General features: G+C 43.3%; 1 protein-coding gene across 1 annotated transcript; it reads right to left on the bottom strand.

Annotated features, from left to right (window-relative positions):
• Window positions 1-11,029: 11,029 nt before the first annotated feature.
• LOC131107341 (paraneoplastic antigen Ma3) lies at window positions 11,030-12,651 on the bottom strand. Its single transcript, XM_058057268.1, has one exon. The coding sequence runs from the start codon at window positions 12,649-12,651 to the stop codon at window positions 11,053-11,055; it is 1,599 nt and encodes a 532-aa protein (XP_057913251.1). The 3' UTR covers window positions 11,030-11,052.
• Window positions 12,652-21,720: the final 9,069 nt, after the last annotated feature.

The raw sequence follows: 21,720 nt of genomic DNA, 5'->3' as shown, positions 1-21,720 counted from the left end.
CCAGGCACACCCACCCCGCTGTGATTGGTCACACTCCCAAGCGCTCCCAAAGACTTACGGATACGTTGGTCCGCAAAACTTCTTTCAGGGCTCACTTCCAAATGCACCTTTTTATGTGAAGCTTTGGCATCGTTTAACACGAGTATACAATATTGTTAGAACATTTATACTTTAGGTCAGAAAAGTAGAAAACCACAATATGTCTCCTTTAAGAAAGGTGAGGAAGAAGGACAAAGTAAGAAGCAAAAAACCTACCACTTCCACACGGAATGGGAGGATAACTTTTTTCACTCTATCTAGGTAATGTCTCTTTTTGATCCGCATAGTGTATACATAATATTCATTCATTCATTTTCTACCGCTTACTCGCGAGCGTCGTGGGGGTGCTGGAGCCTATCCCAGCTGTGTTTGGGCGAGAGGCAGGGTACACCCTGGACTGGTGGCCAGCCAATCACAGGGCACATATAGACAAACAACCATTCACACTCACATTCATACCTATGGACAATTTGGAGTCGCCAAATAACCTAGCATGTTTTTGGAATGTGGGAGGAAACCGGAGCACATGGAGAAAACTCCACACAGAGATGCCCAAGCAGAGAATCGAAACCAGGTCTTCCTGATTGTGTGGCCTACATGCTAACCACTCATCCACCGTGCGGCCCAAACAAGATGTAATGAAAGTGTATTTTTTTAACAATCCTGTGATGTCACTTTGACTTGACTTAAGCTTGATTTTGGACAGCGTGCACGATGTTGTCTTACGACCCGCTCAGCTTGGGCAGACATTCGGACAAAGCGACAGTGGAAGACAAAAACCCCCCGCAGCCGCTCTGCTGCATGAAATTACAGAGAAAAGCACGATGGGGAAATTTATGCTGCCTCTTTGCGTTCACGCTGCGAGAGAACAAGCTGAGCGGAAACTGATCACATCTGATCAGAGCCATGTTCAGGACGAGGCCAGCGGTGCATGACGGCGTCTGTGTGTGTGTGTGTGTGTGTCCGTGCGTGTAGTGGCCCATTCATGGACCATAAACTAATTTCATCCTGAGTCGTGGTCACAGCTCGCCTCAGAATAATCTCTGACATGTTTCATCATAGATAATAAATAAAATCAACAGCAGCTTTCAGGTTTGAAGAACATTTAAGCATTTCTACACTTTTATTCAGTTATTAATTATCCTGATCCGTAAAGCTTATAAAGCCATTTTGACCTTTTTAATATATTATGTATAGCTACCAGGGCTGTCAAGGTTAACGCATTAATTAAGCGTTAACGGAAGTTCCCTTTCACGGCGGCAAACTTTTTGCATCGGAGAACGTTGCATTGTTGCGTTCAATGACCGTCAAAAAAGTAGGACAAATGGCAGTAAACATTCAAAAACTGTGAAGTATTGTAAAAATAAATAATATTTACTGTAATATAATGATTAATTTCTATGTATTTGTATGTGTTTTAAAAGAGAAATGAAATGACATTAGGTTTGCAATTTGGATGAAATGTTTTATGAATATATTCATAAATATATATATATATATTCATAAATATATATATATATATATATATATATATATATATATATTCATATATTGCCTGAATATATATTGCATTGAGGCAATTCTTTAATAATAATCCTTTCTGAATGTTCCTAAATAGGCATTTTACTCACAAACGTTTAGAATTTAAAACCAGTATCATAAATAAACAAATCTTTTTTGAGCTGACACAAATAAACAAAAACATGTTAGTGTGAGAGGTCTCACTCGCTCACATTTTGTATTTGCTAAACGTTTGTGGGCGAGTTTAAGAGCTAATAATAAAGAAAAATATTCATAAAAAATATGCTTGCTGACTGTATTCTTTTAAATACTGGCCCAAAGTTCCCAAATTTATATCCCTTTACATAAAATTTGATGTAATTATCAAATCATTTACCACAGAGATTTCCCCTACTTATTACAGATAAAACCATTACTAATCTAATTACTAATTACTATTTCCATCTGCGATTAAATGCGATTAATTGTGAGTTAACTGTGGATTAAATGCAATTAATCAAAAAATGTAATCAACTGACAGCCCTCATGGCTACATATATTTATAGAGGTAAAAACAAATGATCTGAGGTAAAAGAAGGAACGTCAAGTACAAAAAAAGGCTTCTACAGTAAATATTTGTATTCCAACAAAATGACCATAATTATATTTGTGTCCTTGACCCACCAGTTAAGTGAACATTATGTTTTCTATTTATTTTTATTGTACGGTTATTGTTAGATTTGAGTGTTTATTTCATTAGATATTACCCCAGTGTGAGCAAAAAGATCAAATGTTGTCACATGCGTGTTTGGACTGCCAGTCAGCAATTAAGAACTCAAGGCAGAAAATGGTATTTAGAAAAAAGCTTCTGGGCCAAACGTACTGCCAGCTCCGAATCCCCATTCAGAGGAAGTCAGAATGAAAAGGATTCTCGACAAAACACAAACGATAGAGAGGACTCAGTGTAGGGTTGCTGCCCCTTCACACCTCACTACGGAGGTGTTCCGGGTGAGAGAAGACCGCGGACACGCTGGAGGGATTATGTCTCATGGCTGGCCTGGGAACGCAGGGTGTCTTCCCCCACGACCCAGACCATAAAGGCATATAAGACATTAGCCACGTATACATGGACCCAAATATTCCAATTGCATTTGGTTTATTTGCTCAAACGGAAAAGAATGTAACCTTTGGATACACCTCATTCCGAAAGAAAAGTGCCAATCCGAATGAACATATCGGATTCCCAGGGGTGGAATATTCCTTTCCCCAATCCGATTGAGGTATCTTGTACCCGCTCAAACGGAAAGTTGTCAGGGTGCGTTCTTCCGCGTGGTGTTTTTCTTCTTCTGTTGTTTATTGGCCATCTGTGGAACAGAATCTAAACCCTTCTATACTTTATTCATAAAAAGAAAATATATATCTATATAAAACATGTCCCCAGTTTAATTATAAAATATTAGCAAGATTGAATTTGATCTTTTCCTGTTTGAATTTATCCCGGGTGTGTTCTTTCAGCGCATGCTCAGATATGACGTAACACGCAGCTCCAGACGTTCTTCGCTTTTAAAAATGGAGGTGAGCAATCGGCACTGGACTGCTGCGGAAAGTTTGTTTTTGATCCAAACTAAATTTCAAGACTGGACCAACGAAAAACTCGCAATACGGAGTTACACAATACAGAGTTATTAGTTAATATGGAAAGAAAAACTTGGGGAAGTCGGTATCACATGATATTGATGTTTACACTTTACTGGGCATGCCCCATTGACCCCATTGAAAAGAGCTTGGAATATTCTTTTCCATGTATTTCCTTTCTATGCAGCTCGAGATGTTCTTCAGTTTTAAAAATGGAGGCGAGCAATCGGCACTGGACTGCTGCGGAAAGTTTGTTTTTGATCCAAACTAAATTTCAAGACTGGCAATACGGAGTTATTCCAACAAGTGAAAGAAAAACTCGGGGAAGTCGGTATCACGTGATGTTGATGTTTACGCTTTACTGGCGGCACATGTAGACAAGAGATTGGAATATTCCTTTCCATGTACACCATTGTTTTCGGAAAAGTCATTCGGAATGATTCCATTTGGAAAGAGGAAAAACTCCTCATGTAAACATGGCTAATGTGATATATGAGGGAGCAATATTCGAACTGTGAGGGATGCCTGCAGTATAGTCCAGATGTGACATAGCCTGCATAGCCTGCCTTGGTTGATGATTTGCTAACAGCATGAATGGTTTTATCCATCCTAAATGAGGATATAATTCAGGCTTGTGGCTGTAAGACGTACTGAGCTCTTCAGCAGGCCAAAGTCCAACGGGGGCCGAGAGGGACTAACCATCAGAATGTCAGTATTCTCTCATTGAGCCAACCAAGCCTTGATGTCACTTAAGCACTCGAGCAGGGGCGTCAGGGGTGGTGGTCATATTTTGCAATCATCTGCCAGCCATGCTTTTTAAAAATTACATTGATTTGCAGCAAAAAGCATGAGCCCAAGAATTGATCCTTGAGGGACTCCACAGTCAAGCTGGGGGCGGTGGACGAAGTGTAGTCCCCAAGTATCACAGTAAAGCATCTCCTCGACAGGTAAGACCTACTGTAAAGTGCTCAAGGGCAGTCTAACTGGCACCCACACAGTCTTCCAAAGCAGATAAAAGAATGGTGTGCTCATTAAAAAGCTTTCAAATTCAGACTCAGTGCTATGTGGAGGAAGGTCTCCAGAGCATGCTAGGGTGTATTCTGGCGAGACAAGCGATGGAAGGAGCCCAGGTCAAGTGTTAGTGATGACTACACCAAGAAGGCTGTTGCTTTTTGCTGCTTTGATGGCTCATTTCATGAAATACAGAAGAAGATGGTTCTTCTCACTGCCAGCAGGTCATGAAGGCTCTCAGCACAGATTAGTACTGGATGTGTTTTAGACTGCTTTCTTGCAGGAAGGAATTGAAGTGTCAGACATGACTCAAAGCAACAACACACACCTCGGATGTGCAAATACAGATGTTGCTATGGTTACAGTGGCGCTCTTTAACCCCAAAGAGTGATGTCACAAGGACTCCACCCGGTGTGCATCAGGCTAATGTCAACATTAAGAAAGGACTTTACACAGCAAATGAAAACAAAGCTCAACCTTTCCGCTTTAAATTCACTTTATGGTTGGAGCATGAACAACAATTTAGAAATCTAAACACGGCTTGTTGAGGCTGATCCTTCTTTTGGAACGGGTGACAAAAAGCCAAAGAAAAAACAACAGGCATGGATGATGGCTGACATCATCCACTAATTCTGATTAGTACGACCTCAGAAGCATTCCACTTCACAGCTTCCACTTGTACAACATACAAGGTCATGTTTGGACAAGTCAAGGTCATGTTTGGATCCGTAAAAGTCATGATTGGATGAGTAAAGGTCATGTTTGGATGAGTCAAGGTCATGTTTGTGTAGCATATATGAGAAATGCAAGAAAAGGTAAAGATTAATTAAATAGAAGTATGGACTAGCTCAGAAGATCTATGCTCGGCTCTAGGGAGGTTGAGGTACAGTAATATCACAAAAGACACAAAATGTACTTTTAAGTGGCTTGGTGCGTTATTATTTGGTTTAAGTGCAAACAGTGACAAATTATTTACAATATTTACAAACGGCAGTAAAATGGTATAGAGGGTTCGGGAATTCCAATAGCTGTTTGATGAAGTGCACTTCAGTCTTTCAATCTAGTTCATTTGGTTCTTACAAATAAAGAAATCACAATTCAACAGTGGTTCAGCACAGTCCAGGGTGTAAATGCCCTTAAGCTCACACAAAGCACAAAACCACAGTATTCACAATAAAGGGTCAGTGGCCACAACAATGTGTGGAGCGAATGTCCATTTTATAGGAACCCAGAGTCCATGGTATATGTGGAAATTGTCCAGGATCGCGCGCAACAGAGTTCATATGTGAACAGAAAGTGACCAGTGCATAGGTGGGAGAGAACTGGCTGCCAACACCCCTACCAGACCGCAGGAGGATGTTGAAGTGGTTCGGTTCCCTTTGGGTCTAGCTCGCCTCGTAGCATGGGGGTTGTCCCCAACCGGCCACACCTGGCCTGTATATCACAGACAGGGCCACTATCAGTAAATCAATCATAATTATCATTAGCTAGCTCAGTGTACACAAATCCATTAATCAGTATGCAAAATCCATTATACATCAGAATATGAAAATACATTTTCAAATATCAACCCCGGTTTAGCTTTAAAGAGGATTGTTTTAAAATGCAATTTAAGGTGCATAACATTCAGAATACACAGTAATCAAAAGCAGTAGCTCACTATTTAAACAGTTAATTCTATTTGGCCAAATCAAGTTAAAAAGTTGGATTATCGTTTTGGGGGTTAGCATAACAATGAATCGCATTACAGCAGCGAAGTTTGTTGCCGATCGCATTGATATGCTAACGCTACATAAGCTAACCACACACACACACAACAATAGCATTCAGACTCACCAATTCCCTTCGTAATTCAGTCCCCGCTAGAACCCAGATGTCTGCAGCGACAGTACGCGGCTTCTACAAGTTTTATAATGCACAAAGTTTTAGAGAACGATCAACAATATATATAAGTTGAAGTAGTTTGTTCGAGACTAACCGTGTTAGCAGCGTCCTGTAGCCTGTCTCCTCACCAGTATGTGTGAGGAGAGCGCACCGGTATATTTGATTGCGGCCCTGGCGAACCTGATTGGCTGAGACGCAGCGCAAGCGGAAGACGTTCCGTCTTCCGTCATGTGACTGGGTTGCATTCACAGACGTTATAAAAGACCGGGGAATATTTTTATATTATATAAATATTTAATAATTTTATTATAAAATATATTTTCATTATTTTCCAAGGATGCATAACTTCTATGTGGGTTACATTCTCCCCGCCTTAATTCGTGCACGTCCCGATGCATGATAAATTTACGGACAACGGTTAATAATGACTGGGTAACAAACTGTCAGATAAACTTTGTAACATAGTTTGGACCATAGCAATTACGGGATTACCACGAGTGGGATAAGTGAGCCTTTTTGGTGGTACTCTCTGGCGTTGTGAACGTCTAACAGGGTCAGCAACGTCTAAGCCATGCGAGGGTTCAACAGTATTGGATGCGGTTTCAGAAGGATCTTCGGTAAATATTTCAGATTCAGTTATTGGTAGGTTAGTAGATAGATCAGGTAAGTCATTAAGATTTTCATTTTCAGTTTCAGCAGGTTCAACATTTGCAGTAGGTTCAGGTAAGTCTTCAGGGAACTCAGAGTCTTCACCGCCCGACTCACTCACTGGAAGTGAACTGTTGGATGGAGAAGGTGTCTGTTCTGTTCGGTTCCCAGGTTCATCTGGACAATCAGGCAAGGATGTACATTCAGCTTCCTTCTCTGCGGATTGAACGGGAATAGGAAGTTGATATTCTCCCTCCACAGTAAAACGCACAGGAGGTGGGCACTGAATGTAAGAACCCATATCCTCATTGTCCTCTTCAGCAGGTTCGGTGGAATTATCGAGATTGTGGCTCTGCTGCCGAGTTCTGGGCCTTCGGACAGGTGAGTTGTCAGCAGACTGGGAATCATTGTCATTCAGGAACCCGCAGGGGAGTAGAAGGTCCCGATGGAGTGTCCTTGTTGGTCCGTTACCGCTCTCTGGTTTGATTTTATAAACTGGGAGATTACCAGCTCGATGGACAACAACGTGGACTTCTTGTTCCCATTTGTCGGATAATTTGTGTTTTCCCCGAAGACGGACATTCCTCACAAGTACCCTGTCCCCAGGTTCGAGTGCAGAAGGGATAATACGGCGATCGAACCGGGCCTTGTTCCGGTCAGCAGTTTTCTCAGCATTTTTAGAAGCAATCCGAAAACTCTCTCCCAACCTTGATTTCAGCGCTTTGACATAGTTTGAATGGTTTGTGTTCTGAGTTTCACGCACAGGGAGATTAAAAGCAAGGTCTACAGGTAACCGTGGTGTCCGACCAAACATTAGCTCATCGGGGCTGAACCCTGTGACCTCATTTTTAGTGCAATTATATGCATGAACTAGCGGCTTGACATGTTCCTTCCATTTGCTTTTCTGTTTTTGCTCCAAGGTTCCCAGCATCGCCAGCAGCGTCCGGTTAAACCTCTCTACCGGATTCCCCCTCGGATGGTACGGTGTCGTTCTGCTTTTCTGTATTCCAGCAACGTCACATAGTTCCTTTATCAGCTTGGACTCGAAATCCTGACCTTGATCAGTATGAATCCTTTCAGGAATTCCATAGAAAATAATGAAGTTTTCCCAGAGCGCTTTGGCAACCGTTTTGGCCTTTTGGTTCGGTGTTGGAACGGCGACGGCGAATTTTGTGAAATGATCTGTTAGGACCAGAATATCCCGTGTGTTGCTGGAGTCAGGTTCTAGACTTAGGAAATCCATGCAGATAAGCTCTAATGGACGAGATGTTCCGATACTGACGAGCGGTGCAGCTCTCTCAGGCAATGCCTTTCGTCGAACACAGCGGCCACAGGTTTTGATTTTCTGCTCCACGTCGACTGCCATCTTTGGCCAGAAAAATCTTGTACGAACGAGATCGAGGGTGCGTTCAATCCCCATGTGGCCCATGTCGTCATGAAGATGCTTTAGTACGAGTGGACGCAGTTCTTCCGGAAGAATTAACTGATACGAGAGATTTCCGTTGTCTCGCCTCCTCCGGTACAAGATTCCATCCCGGACCTCCAGCTTTGACCACTCCCGGAGCAGCAGCGGTAATTCCGGAAGCTCTGCTCTTGCGGTCGGCGGAACCTTTTCTCCAGTCTCAAGCTGATAGATTAATTCTCGTATGCAGGGGTCAGCGTGCTGCTTTTCCTTTACATCGAGAGGAGGAATGATGGGCAGTTGGTGGTGGCCTTCCGAGCTGTAGGGTTCAGGAAGTGTTTCAGGTGTCATTGACAGGGACTCAGCAGGAGTGAAGCCCACCTGACCGCTGTCATCTGGATGGGTGGTTTTTACCAGATGATTTTGGCAGATGGCTCTAATGACTTCCTCTGGCACTGTGTCAGATTCGGCGGTGTGGCGAGAAACGAACTGCTGGACAAGTTCCTGATCTTTCGGGAAATCATTGCTGGTGCAGAGATGTGGTCGACGAGACAGCGCATCGGCGTCGATGTTTTGTCGGCCAGCCCGGTATAGGAGCTTGAATGAATACGTGGACAAGGCAGCCAACCAGCGATGCCCAGCTGCATCCAACTTTGCTGAGGTAAGGATGTAGGTCAGCGGGTTGCTGTCGGTAACCACTGTGAACTCCCCTCCATACAAGTAATCGTGGAATTTCTCCGTGACGCTCCATTTGAGGGCGAGAAACTCAAGCTTGTGGGCTGGGTAGTGACTCTCACTTTGAGAAAGTCCACGGCTCGCGTAGGCAATGACCCGCAATTGGCCTTCTTGTTCCTGGTACAGGGCAGCTCCGAGTCCCGTCACGCTCGCATCAGTGTGAAGGATGTATGAATGTGAGGGATCGGCGAACCCGAGCACTGGAGCAGTGGTTAGTTTCTCGATCAGCGTTTCAAAAGCAGTCTGGCAGTGAGTGGACCATCTCTCTCCGAATGGTTGATTCGGACTGTAGACTGGTGGTTTACCGGTTCGTGGCGCTTTGGCTTTACGTACAGGTGCATATCCTCTTGTGAGGTCGTTGAGTGGTTTGGCTATGACAGAGTAGTTCTTGATGAATCTGCGGTAATATCCCGCGAAACCCAGGAATGAGCGAAGCTGTTTCAGTGTAGTGGGAATTGGCCAGGTTTTTAGGGTCTCGACTTTCTCTGGGTCTGTTTGAACACCGCTCTCAGATACAATGTGGCCCAGGTAGCGTACAGATTTCTGGAAGAATCGACATTTTTCAGGGGATAGCTTCAGCCCATATTCTTTTAACCGGTGCAGCACTCTCAGAAGTCGGCGCTCGTGTTCCTCCAAGGTGTCAGAGAATATGATCAAATCATCCAAGAAAACCAACACTTCTCGAAGATGAAGATCACCCATGCAGCGTTCCATTAGGCGTTGGAACGTGCTCGGTGCGTTTGTTACACCTTGGGGCATCCGGCTAAACTCCCAAAAGCCCAGGGGAGTTACAAAGGCAGTCTTCGGTTTGTCTTCATCAGCCATTTCAATCTGATAATAACCGGACTTCAAGTCGAGAACTGAGAACCATCTGGAACCGGAAAGAGCTGAAAATGATTCTTCGAGATTTGGCAGTGGGTATGCATCTTTTATTGTTTGAAGATTTAGCTTCCGATAGTCTATGCACAATCTGATGTCTCCGTTCTTTTTACGAACAACCACAACAGGAGAAGCAAAGGGAGATGACGATTCCTGGATTACCCCGGCCTCCAGAAGCTCACGTAGATGGCGGCGTACAGCTTCGTAATCCTGTGGGTGGATTGGCCGGGCTCTTTGCTTGAATGGCGTATGGTCATGGAGTGGTATGGTGTGCTTGACAGCAGAGGTGCAGCCAAAATCGAGGTCATGTTGTGAGAAAACCTCCGAAATACCATTGAGCTTGTCTGTGACCCGCTTCTTCCACTCAGACGTAAGTGGAGAATCGCCAAAGTTGAGATTCAGGGTGGATGACGGTTTCTGAACGGATGGCTGAGTCACATGATGTTCTGACAGAATGGCATGGTAGGACTCCAGCTCTGCAATAACACTGAAAGGTGGAATAAAAGTGTCTTGCTCTGAGTCATTAGTGATGACGACGGGCACTCTATATGGAGGACGAGCTGGAAGTGTTATTAAACAGCTGCTGACACAGAGACCACCAGGGAGAGTGGAAACAGGGTGTTGTAAAAGGACACTTTGGCAGTGGGGTGGAGTGGAAACTTTAGCAGAGCCCTCGATTACAACTGTGCGGCAGGCCGGAACACGCACGGGTGTCTTGCTAAGAAGTCTTACAACTCCAATGTTGCCATGGTCTTTCTGCTGATGTGACAACTGCAGTGTCTTCAGAACGGCTCGATAGCCATGTGCATTTGGCTGGAAACTGGAGTGTTCGCCAATATACTGTTCATAGAGTGGCTCTAAGGTGTTCATCCCAATGAGGACAGTTGCTGGAACATTTTGATGAGGATCTGGGACCACGAGAGCGAGCGTTTCAATGTTCATGTCATAGCCAATGAATTCTTTGGGGAACTTGACAGAAATCTTCACATAGCCCAGGTAAGGGACGTCTTGACCAGCGGCACCTTCAACATGCAGTAAATCATTAATTGGCTGGATTTGTTGTTCATGAAGGTAAGCATTATAAAAGGACACAGGAATTGTGGTTACCTGCGACCCGGTATCAAGCAAGCACTGGTGGGTATGCCCTTCAATGTCTACTTCCGCTGTGCACTTCGATCCAATCAGCCCACAAGGCAGCTTTGTTGTTGGCCCTGGACTGGTCTGTAGGTCTGCACAATGAACGTTTCTCCTCTTCCTCTTCTCTGCGGGACAGTGTGGGTCCTGCGCAGTTCCTGTGTGTCCCCCAACAGGAACTGAGCTTAGTTTAAAGGGGGTTGAGAGGAAGGGTAACGTCTCTGCCACTTTTCTTTCCGTTCGTTGAACTGGTTGCGCTTCGTGTTTACCAATGTCTGGTTGGGAGCATTGTGGCACTGGGGTCGAATATGGCCATCTTCCCCGCAGCGATAGCAAAATCCAGGCTTTGGGCTGGAAGTTGGGGATGTTCGGGATTTCTGGAAAGGCTTATGAACAGGTGGGACTCTTTGAGCACTGGACTGATGAAGCTGGGAGGCAGTAAGAGCATCCAATTGCTGCTGCATTGCAGCCATGTGCTTCGTGAGAGCAGCTAATGCAGTGCTAACCCCCTTTTCCTCTTCGGCTACAAACTGTGCTTGAGCCGAAACTCTCTGCTTGGATGTTCCGAGATGGTGTTTCATCCGCTGAGTTTTACTGGCCTCACGATCTTCTTCAGTTCTTAATAAAAGCAGCAGTTCTGCAAAAGAAGGTGGGTTGACTTTGCATTGTTTTAGCTGGAGCTCTGTAATGAGGGTATTATCCCAGCAACCTCGACAAAACTGGCTTAGCAGGTGTCTGTTCATTTCACTGGGTTTGGCTCCGCCACGCTTTACAGCCAATGTGAGGGCCACTTGAAGTCGCTGTAAGTAAGTGGACGGCTTCTCACCCGCGTCTTGTAGAGTATCCATGAATTTCATAAACAGTTCCTCCCCATCTTGAACTGTTCCAAAAGCTGATTCCAGATGCTGGATAAAAACTTCAGCTGGCAGGTCTGGGCTCAGGTGTTTCACTACATCTGCAGCAGGGGGCAGCAGACTGTCCAAGATCTGTCTTGACCGCTGAAGTTCGAAAATAGCTGGGTCTTTGAGAATGAGGTCCACTGCAGAACGCCATGTTTCAAAATCCACTTCGTGTGGTGGACGAGGAACTCTCCCAGAAAACATCCTTAATCGGTGAGATAATCGAAAATTGTCGTCACTTTTCCAAACATGTTCAACCACATATCTGTGTGCTTCAGGTGGGTTTACATCTGCAGCAGATAGACGTATATTGGGTGGAGGTTGAGTGGTGGTAAATGGAGTTGAAGCAGAAGCCATATTGTGGGATGGTGGATGGTCAGCCATTTTGTATTCAGATGAAATGGGAGCAGCGGCCATTTTGTGTTCAGGTGGGTTTTCTTGTTCCTCGGTGAAGCCTTCAGTTTTTGTGGGGTGTAATTCTGTTACAGCACTACTAATTTGGACCATAAGTTCTTTCAAAACTTCTGCAAGATCTTGTCCAGATAATTTAGCCACTTGTTTTAAGTCTTCTAAATAAGTTTTGGTTTTATTGGACCCAACACTCTGGGCATAAACTTTAGACAAGTTTTGAATTAAATACTTATTATCACCAGGTTTAAATGTGTATGGCAACATGGGACCTAATAACTCGAACGCAGAACCGGATTTAAATTCGACTGCAATCATTTTATGATATTCACTCCCGGGTGAGCTTAATGTGACACTTTCACCTAAATCACCATACTGATGCAAAAAATCTTCAACTTCCTCAACAGCTATTTCTGGATCACCACCCACTAACACTGCATTTGGTATTTTAATTCCCAACGACTCAAAGATGTCCATATTGTTCGTTTGGTTGGTGAGACTGAATGCAACAATATTTACTGTACCACAACCTCCTGGCTAGCTCGCCACTTTTTTTCCCTATGTAGCATATATGAGAAATGCAAGAAAAGGTAAAGATTAATTAAATAGAAGTATGGACTAGCTCAGAAGATCTATGCTCGGCTCTAGGGAGGTTGAGGTACAGTAATATCACAAAAGACACAAAATGTACTTTTAAGTGGCTTGGTGCGTTATTATTTGGTTTAAGTGCAAACAGTGACAAATTATTTACAATATTTACAAACGGCAGTAAAATGGTATAGAGGGTTCGGGAATTCCAATAGCTGTTTGATGAAGTGCACTTCAGTCTTTCAATCTAGTTCATTTGGTTCTTACAAATAAAGAAATCACAATTCAACAGTGGTTCAGCACAGTCCAGGGTGTAAATGCCCTTAAGCTCACACAAAGCACAAAACCACAGTATTCACAATAAAGGGTCAGTGGCCACAACAATGTGTGGAGCGAATGTCCATTTTATAGGAACCCAGAGTCCATGGTATATGTGGAAATTGTCCAGGATCGCGCGCAACAGAGTTCATATGTGAACAGAAAGTGACCAGTGCATAGGTGGGAGAGAACTGGCTGCCAACACCCCTACCAGACCGCAGGAGGATGTTGAAGTGGTTCGGTTCCCTTTGGGTCTAGCTCGCCTCGTAGCATGGGGGTTCTCCCCAACCGGCCACACCTGGCCTGTATATCACAGACAGGGCCACTATCAGTAAATCAATCATAATTATCATTAGCTAGCTCAGTGTACACAAATCCATTAATCAGTATGCAAAATCCATTATACATCAGAATATGAAAATACATTTTCAAATATCAACCCCGGTTTAGCTTTAAAGAGGATTGTTTTAAAATGCAATTTAAGGTGCATAACATTCAGAATACACAGTAATCAAAAGCAGTAGCTCACTATTTAAACAGTTAATTCTATTTGGCCAAATCAAGTTAAAAAGTTGGATTATCGTTTTGGGGGTTAGCATAACAATGAATCGCATTACAGCAGCGAAGTTTGTTGCCGATCGCATTGATATGCTAACGCTACATAAGCTAACCACACACACACACAACAATAGCATTCAGACTCACCAATTCCCTTCGTAATTCAGTCCCCGCTAGAACCCAGATGTCTGCAGCGACGGTACGCGGCTTCTACAAGTTTTATAATGCACAAAGTTTTAGAGAACGATCAACAATATATATAAGTTGAAGTAGTTTGTTCGAGACTAACCGTGTTAGCAGCGTCCTGTAGCCTGTCTCCTCACCAGTATGTGTGAGGAGAGCGCACCGGTATATTTGATTGCGGCCCTGGCGAACCTGATTGGCTGAGACGCAGCGCAAGCGGAAGACGTTCCGTCTTCCGTCATGTGACTGGGTTGCATTCACAGACGTTATAAAAGACCGGGGAATATTTTTATATTATATAAATATTTAATAATTTTATTATAAAATATATTTTCATTATTTTCCAAGGATGCATAACTTCTATGTGGGTTACATTTGGACAAGTAAAGGTCATGTTTGGACGAGTAAAGGTCATGTTTGGATGAGTAAAAGTCATGATTGGATGAGTAAAAGTCATGTTTGGATGAGTAAAGGTCATGTTTGGATGAGTCAAGGTCATGTTTGGACAAGTGAAGGTCATGTTCGACAAGTGAAGGTCATGTTTGGACGAGTCAAGGCCATGTTTGTAAAAATAGTGCCACGTTCGGGCATGGTCGTGTAGCGTAGCGACCCCATGATGCAGAGATGAGCACCCAATTGCAGGTAAAAATGTATTTAATGACGAGGCTATGCAGCAGAACAACCCACTAGCATGTCCAACATAAAAACGACAATGACCCAACAACTAAAGGAGCGCGCACCTGAACTAAATAGGCATCACAGAAAATGAGAAACAGGTGTGGGAGATAATGCAACGCAACGGAAAACAGAACAGAGCAACACAGGATGTGAATACAAAATAAGGGCATGAACCAGGAACTAAGGCATGAAAGGAAACTAAAAAAGCTGTCACAAGGGGGTAACGCCCACATCGTGACATGAAGGTCATGTTTGGAGGAGGCAAGGTCATATTTGGATGAGTAAAGGTTATGTTTGGACAAGTAAAGGTCATGTTTGGACAAATCAAGGTCATATTTAGATGAGTAAAGGTCTTTTTTGACAAGTAAAGGTCATCTTTGGATGAATCAAGGTCATATTTGAATGAGTCAATGTCATATTTGGATGAGTAAAGGTCATGTTTTGGTGAGTAAAGGTCCTGTTTGTACAAGTGAAGGTCATGTTTGGATGAGTCAAGGTCATATTTGGATGAGTAAAGATCATGTTTGGACAATTGAAGGTCATGTTTGGATGAGGCAAGGTCATGTTTGGACAAGTGAAGGTCATATTTGGATGAGTGAAGGTCATGTTTGGATGAGTAAAGGTCATGTTTGGATGAGGCAAGGTCATGTTTGGATGAGCAAAGGTCATGTTTGGATGAGGCAAGGTCATGTTTGGGTGAGTAAAGGTCATGTTTGGACAAGTAAAGGTCATGTTTGGACAAGTAAAGGTCATGTATGGATGAGTAAAGGTCATATTTGGATGAGTAAAGATCATGTTTGGACAATTGAAGGTCATGTTTGGATGAGGCAAGGTCATGTTTGGACAAGTGAAGGTCATATTTGGATGAGTGAAGGTCATGTTTGGATGAGCGAAGGTCATGCTTGGATGAGGCAAGGTCATGTTTGGGTGAGTAAAGGTCATATTTGGATGAGTGAAGGTCATGTTTGGACAAGTAAAGGTCATGTTTGGGCGAGTAAAGGTCATATTTGAATGAGTGAAGGTCATATTTGGATGAGCGAAGGTCATGTTTGGATGAGCAAAGGTCATGTTTGGATGAGGCAAGGTCATGTTTGGGTGAGTAAAGGTCATGTTTGGACAAGTAAAGGTCATGTTTGGACAAGTAAAGGTCATGTTTGGATGAGTAAAGGTCATGTTTGGATGAGTAAAGGTCATGTTTGGATGAGTCAAGGTCATGTTTGGACAAGTCAAGGTCATGTTTGGATGAGTAAAGGTCATGTTTGGCCATATAAAGGTTATGTTTAGATGGGTCAAGGTCATGTTTGTACAACTGAAGGTCATGTGTAAAGGTAATCTTTGGACGCATCAAAGTCATGTTTGTTGGAGTGAAGGTCACATTTGAAAGAATGAAGGTCGTTTTTATATGTGTAAAGACCATGTTTACACCAATAAAGGTCACGTTTGAGTAACTGAAGGTCAGATTTATACAACTTAAAGGTCAAGTGTGTATGAATAAAAGTCATGTTTGGAGTAGTAAAGGTCACATTTGGTGAAATAAAGGTCAAATTGCTAGCGAGCTAACATGGATCGCTGCCACTCATCTTTTTAGCCTTGCAGTCAATCTATGAGTTTCAGGAAGTAAATTCATATTTTTTAATAGATCCACCCTACAAATCTAACAATAATAGTAAGGGCTTTCATGCCAGAGCTAGCTAAGCACCAATCACTGATTCGTGGCTTTGCTGTGCTATTTGCTTTGCTATTTATTTGTCTATGGCGGCAGTATGACAACAATGTTTTATTAAGTGAGTACTTTCAGTTTGTTATTGTTTTTGGCAGACAATCTTTGGTGTCATTTGGACTTTAGGTTGAGGAATATTTTGCTAGCATCATTTCTCAAGTCAGATATTATTTTGTGCGCATGAATGATGTGTATGTGGGGTACATGTCCAAGTACGTTTGAGCTAGTACTACTACTACTGCAGTATCGTAAAAGAGGGGTTAAGGTTTACAAAGATGCAAACATATAAATGAAATCCTTGTTTGTGAGTCAGGACCAAGCAGCATGCACACTGCCAGATAAGTACCGAGTCTACAGTACTGTACATGTGTGCACTGCTCAGTAGCACTTGGGCAGCAACCATTCATGCTTCATTCGCTGTCTGCCTGAAGTTTGAACATCTCATCTGAAGTGCGCTTCCTCCACCCTTCCCCCGTCCTCCCCCGCTCTGCTTCCTCCCCGAAGGCATCTCGCTGCCGTTTGCAGGGAAGATTATTGGCAGGGAGATCAGACGTTCTTATAGATCTGATAAACGCTGGCGGCCAGATTGGAGATAATGTGTGTTTTTATTTATATACATCGTCAGTGTGTTACTGCGGTGCTTGTCTCGGTGCTCCGGGCCGCTTGCTTGGAAGGTGAAGAGAATGCAAAGTGAAGCTGTGTGATTTTTATCTGGGTCAGAAGATGAATACATTCATCACATTTACATCAGTAGAGCCCAATGGAGAAGAACAAATAGGATATTGTTTGCATGGAGCACTTAGCCATGCTATGATATCATTTCCAAGGCAAACGCATGACTATTAATATGACATTTATCGACTGCGTGAACATACACCACGTGCAACATAGCTTTATATTTTTTGTGTCTACATATATACAGTGGGCGGCACGGCAGTCGAGTGGTTAGCACGCAGACCTCACAGCTAGGAGACCTGGGTTCAATTCCACCCTCGGCCATTTCTGTGTGGAGTTTGCATGTTCTCCCCATGCATGCGTGGGTTTTCTCCAGGTGCTCCGGTTTCTTCCCACATTCCAAAAACATGCTAGGTTAATTGGCGACTCCAAATTGTCCATAGGTATGAATGTGAGTGTGAATGGTTGTGTGTCTATATGTGCCCTGTGATTGGCTGGCCACCAGTCCAGGGTGTGCCCTGCCTCTGGCCCGAAGACAGCTGGGATAGGCTCCAGCACCCTTGTGAGGATAAGCGGTTGAAAAATGAATGAATGAATAATCCCTTGATAATCATGATTCATTATTTCCATACGCAACCAAGTAGGATATCTTTTTTTCCAAATTGAATATTTTCATAGTTAAGTCATAGAAAACTTTTGACCATCTTCTAAATATGGTGTTTAACATTATTAGAGCCCTCTAGACATGAAATAACACCCCTAAAGTCACCTTTATACTCCTATTAGCCGCCAATATAGTAAACATCATAATAATAATAAGAGACTATAAGACACATAAGGCATAACTAAGACTCATACTCGTGTGTGTTGCCGTAATTGTGTTTTGGTGTTGGACAGGAAGTGACATTAGGGATTCAGAGATAGGTTTTAGTTTTGTGTGTGGTTATGACAACAACAGTATCCTGTCTTAGGAATTATTGTGGCTGTGGTGGGATCAATAAATGCCAGTCATTATGGGGATCGAGTCTGGTGCTTGTGTGTCTCACCCAACTTTACAGTAGCGTGACCAGTGTATAGTAAATGAAATGTGTTTGTGTGGAAATAAACAGCCTATTTTTGGAGAATTTTGAGGCTAAATAAGGGTGTCATTGTTATTGTGGGCATGCAGCTTGGTAGCATCCATGCAGAGGATGCTATGACAGTGATGGAGTCCCCAAGTAGAAGAGCAGCAGGGACAGAGCATCATCTTGGAATATGCCAAATGTGATGAGTTCTTGATGAAGGTTCCTAGCGCCCTGTGCGCCCCGGTATCCATATGTGTGGCATTAAGTCACTGGTTTTCTTGTAATCAATCCAGGCAGGGCACAGGATGGTGTTTCTGGTTTTGCCGTCTCAGGCAATTGTAGCCAGTGTTTGATTCCCTTATGTGCTCTGCTCTACTGATCCATGGGCCTCCTCAGTTTGGCCGGCAAGATGCCTGATAGGAGCTTGCGTAGTGGGATCCTTCATGATGAGGACTGTCCGACCTTGGGTTAGCCATTGTTGACCCTGTAGTCCAATCCCTGGAGGTTGCTGTACTCTGCTTGTAAGTCTGCCTGCCTCTGCCAGAGCAATTTCAGCCGCCCTGGGTGGGTGGGTCTTGTCCGGTCTTAGCTGTGGTTATCTTGTTTCTCCTTGATTTTCACACCTTTGCTCCGTCAGGAAGCTAACTTCTCGCTGGGTCGCTGTTAGTTTTGCTTGTAGCCTTCCCTTCCATGTAGGTTGCTACTCATGCTGCTCATCTGGAGGCCAAGCAGTAGCAAGGTCTAAAAGATCAATAGAGGTCTACCACATCAGACAGGACCCCAGGTGCAGGATGCAGGCTGTGCAAAGCAGTCCCAAAGACAGTGGGTGGAAGATGCTGGAAGGGAGGGCAATACATGGAGAGGCCCAAGTGGTACCAGGAAGAGTGTTCCGGAACATCTGTACCAAGTATGGACTCAAGGCCTTTCTCAAGGCCGTTCTTGGGCTATACAGACATGGTATATCCCAAAAGAATGATTATCATCTTTCATCAGAAAAAAAAGATTGTTTCTACCCTTTTTGTTGTTTAGTCATCAACATTAGAAAATACTAGGTAAGTTTCAGCAAAATATCAGCTCCCAACAAAAAAATGGCGTTTTGTAGAAAGATACATTTCAAGCATAACGTTCACTTTGATACAAATTTAGCATATATATATTTAACGAAATGTCTTAACAAAGATGCCACAACATAAAACCAGCTAAAACTCAACTCTGAACGCGCAACATCACTTCCTGTCCACACATTGAGAACACATTTACAGCAACATCTTTTATGTCTTATTTTTTCTTGTAATGTCTACTCTATTGGGTTAAAGGAGTGTAAAGGTGACTATAGGGGTGTTATTTCATGTCTAGAGGGCTCTAATGATGTTAAAAGAATAATTGTTCATTCATTCATTCATTTTCTACCACTTATCCTCACGAGGGTTGCAGGGGGTGCTGGAGCCTATCCCAGCTGTCTACGAGCGAGAGGCGGGGTACACCCTGGACTGGTGGCCAGCCAATCACAGGGCACATGTCACGATGTGGGCGTCACCCTCTCGTGACAGCTCCTTTAGTTTCCTTCTTTGCCTCTGTTCCAGTTTCCATGCCCTTATTTTGGTAACCACTTCCTTTGTTGTTCCCTTCAGTTTTCCTTGCTCCTGCTCGTTTCACGCACCTGCTTCTAGTTTCATTATCCCTATTTAGTTCAGGTGCGTGCTCTTTCTGTTGTGGCTTCATTGCGAATTGTCTTTGCTTTGTAGTGGCTGTTGTGTTTTCCTGCTGCTGCCATTTTTGCATTAAACTACCTTTTATTTGCACTTTTGGTCCTGCTCTCTGCATCCTGGGGTTGCATCGCAACACCGCCTAGCGTAACCGTGACAGCACATATAGACAAACAACCATTCACACTCACATTCATACCTATGGACAATTTGGAGTCGCCAATTAACCTAGCATGTTTTTGGAATGTGGGAGGAAACCGGAGTACCCGGAGAAAACCCACGCATGCACGCAGAGAACATGCACACTCCACACAGAGATGGCCGAGGGTGGAATTGAACCCGGGCGGTGGATTATGAAGGCATAAATGCTGTCACAAGCAATATTTGAATGATTTGATGGATACTTCATGGTCCATAAGAATAATTCTCATGTCCAGATTGTTGATGTTCGATGATACAGAACATGCTAGAAGGTTTACAGGTGTTGTCTCATCCCAGCAGACGGCCTGCAGCCTGCACGCTTCTGACACAGCGACCTTGATGCTTCGCCGGCAGGGGCGGTGGGGGTCAGGGCGCCAACTTGTGTTGTTTTGACAGGACAAGTTCACCTGGATGGGATCCCCTGAGGGGAGGTCATGGAGGAGGTGAAGTGTGTTGTCTAAAGTCAAAACCATCAGAGAAGAACACGTAGCTCTGGGCTGCGGATGTCATGGGAGCTAAGATACAAATACCATGATGATGATGATGATGATGATGAAATGTCTTTTTGCAGCAAGTACAACGGCAGCAAACTACTAACAGACTATAACCATAACCATAACCATAACCCTACTAAAAGGGCATCAGAAACATTCATCCTTATCATCATTATGAGGATGAGTGGCAGAGAAGAATCATAATCATTATGATCAGCTGCTTACATTATCAACCACAATTATGGTGTGAATTAAGGATGTGGGCCATGAGAGGTCATTAAAAATATGATTCATTTTTGCAAATATTATTTTTTAATTATTTTTATTGTAAAATATTTATTGCACAATTTAAAAAATATATTTATAGGCCTAAGTAATAAACTATTGAGTGTTATTGACCTGCCACAATATTTTAGGAACCTTATACAATTTATGATTACAACGTAGCTCTCTGGTCATCATGCCAGTCTTGGATGCAGTTATGAAAAGTATGAGAATTAATTCTGTCTTGTGTGTACACCACAGATTAAAAGTTTGGGCTTCCTTTATCATCCTGCTTTCATTTAAATTATTGTAAATAATAAAATGTTTATTATTATTATTTATTATTATTAATTCTTATTATTATTATGCACCCTCGGCCATCTCTGTGTGGAGTTTGCATGTTCTCCCCGTGCATGCGTGGGTTTTCTCCTGGTACTCCGGTTTCCTCCCACATTCCAAAAACATGCTAGGTTAATTGGCGACTCCAAATTGTCCATAGGTATGAATGTGAGTGTGAATGGTTGTTTGTCTATACGTGCCCTGTGATTGGCTGGCCACCAGTCCAGGGTGTACCCTGCCTCTCGCCCGAAGACAGCTGGGATAGGCCCCAGCACCCCCTGTGACAGTCGTGAGGATAAGCGGTAGAAAATGAATGAATGAATGAATATTACTAAAATTAAGTTAATTGCTCTGAGATTGCAGCATTTCGTCTATGTATTGTTTATAGGACAAAGGAGGGCTGCAGACATTTTTTAGATTTTTATTTTTTTTTAGAAGTGGGCACTGAGTAAAGTTTGGGAACCCCTGTTCTATAGGAACTGCACCAGTGGACACCTAGCCTGCAATGCTACCTGCTGGCCAAGTATGGCATTACAGTTTCTTCCATCCATCTATTTTTCTATAGCCTATCCTCACGAGGAGGCTAGTAGCGATCCCATTTGGGGAGGGGTGAGGTACATCCCGGACTGCTCGCTTGTTCATCACGTGACACACAACTTGATGTGGGGAAAATGCAGCTCCACACCGCTGACACTTGAATGCATTACACATAAGTTCATTGTAGATCTTTAACACAGTTTTAAAGGAAGAATGATTGA

The sequence above is a fragment of the Doryrhamphus excisus genome, chromosome 19 (genome assembly GCF_030265055.1).
Source record: "Doryrhamphus excisus isolate RoL2022-K1 chromosome 19, RoL_Dexc_1.0, whole genome shotgun sequence".
Classification (NCBI taxonomy): domain Eukaryota; kingdom Metazoa; phylum Chordata; class Actinopteri; order Syngnathiformes; family Syngnathidae; genus Doryrhamphus; species Doryrhamphus excisus.
The sequence above is the reverse complement of the archived record's forward strand: the minus strand, read 5'-3'. Positions and strand labels throughout refer to the sequence as shown.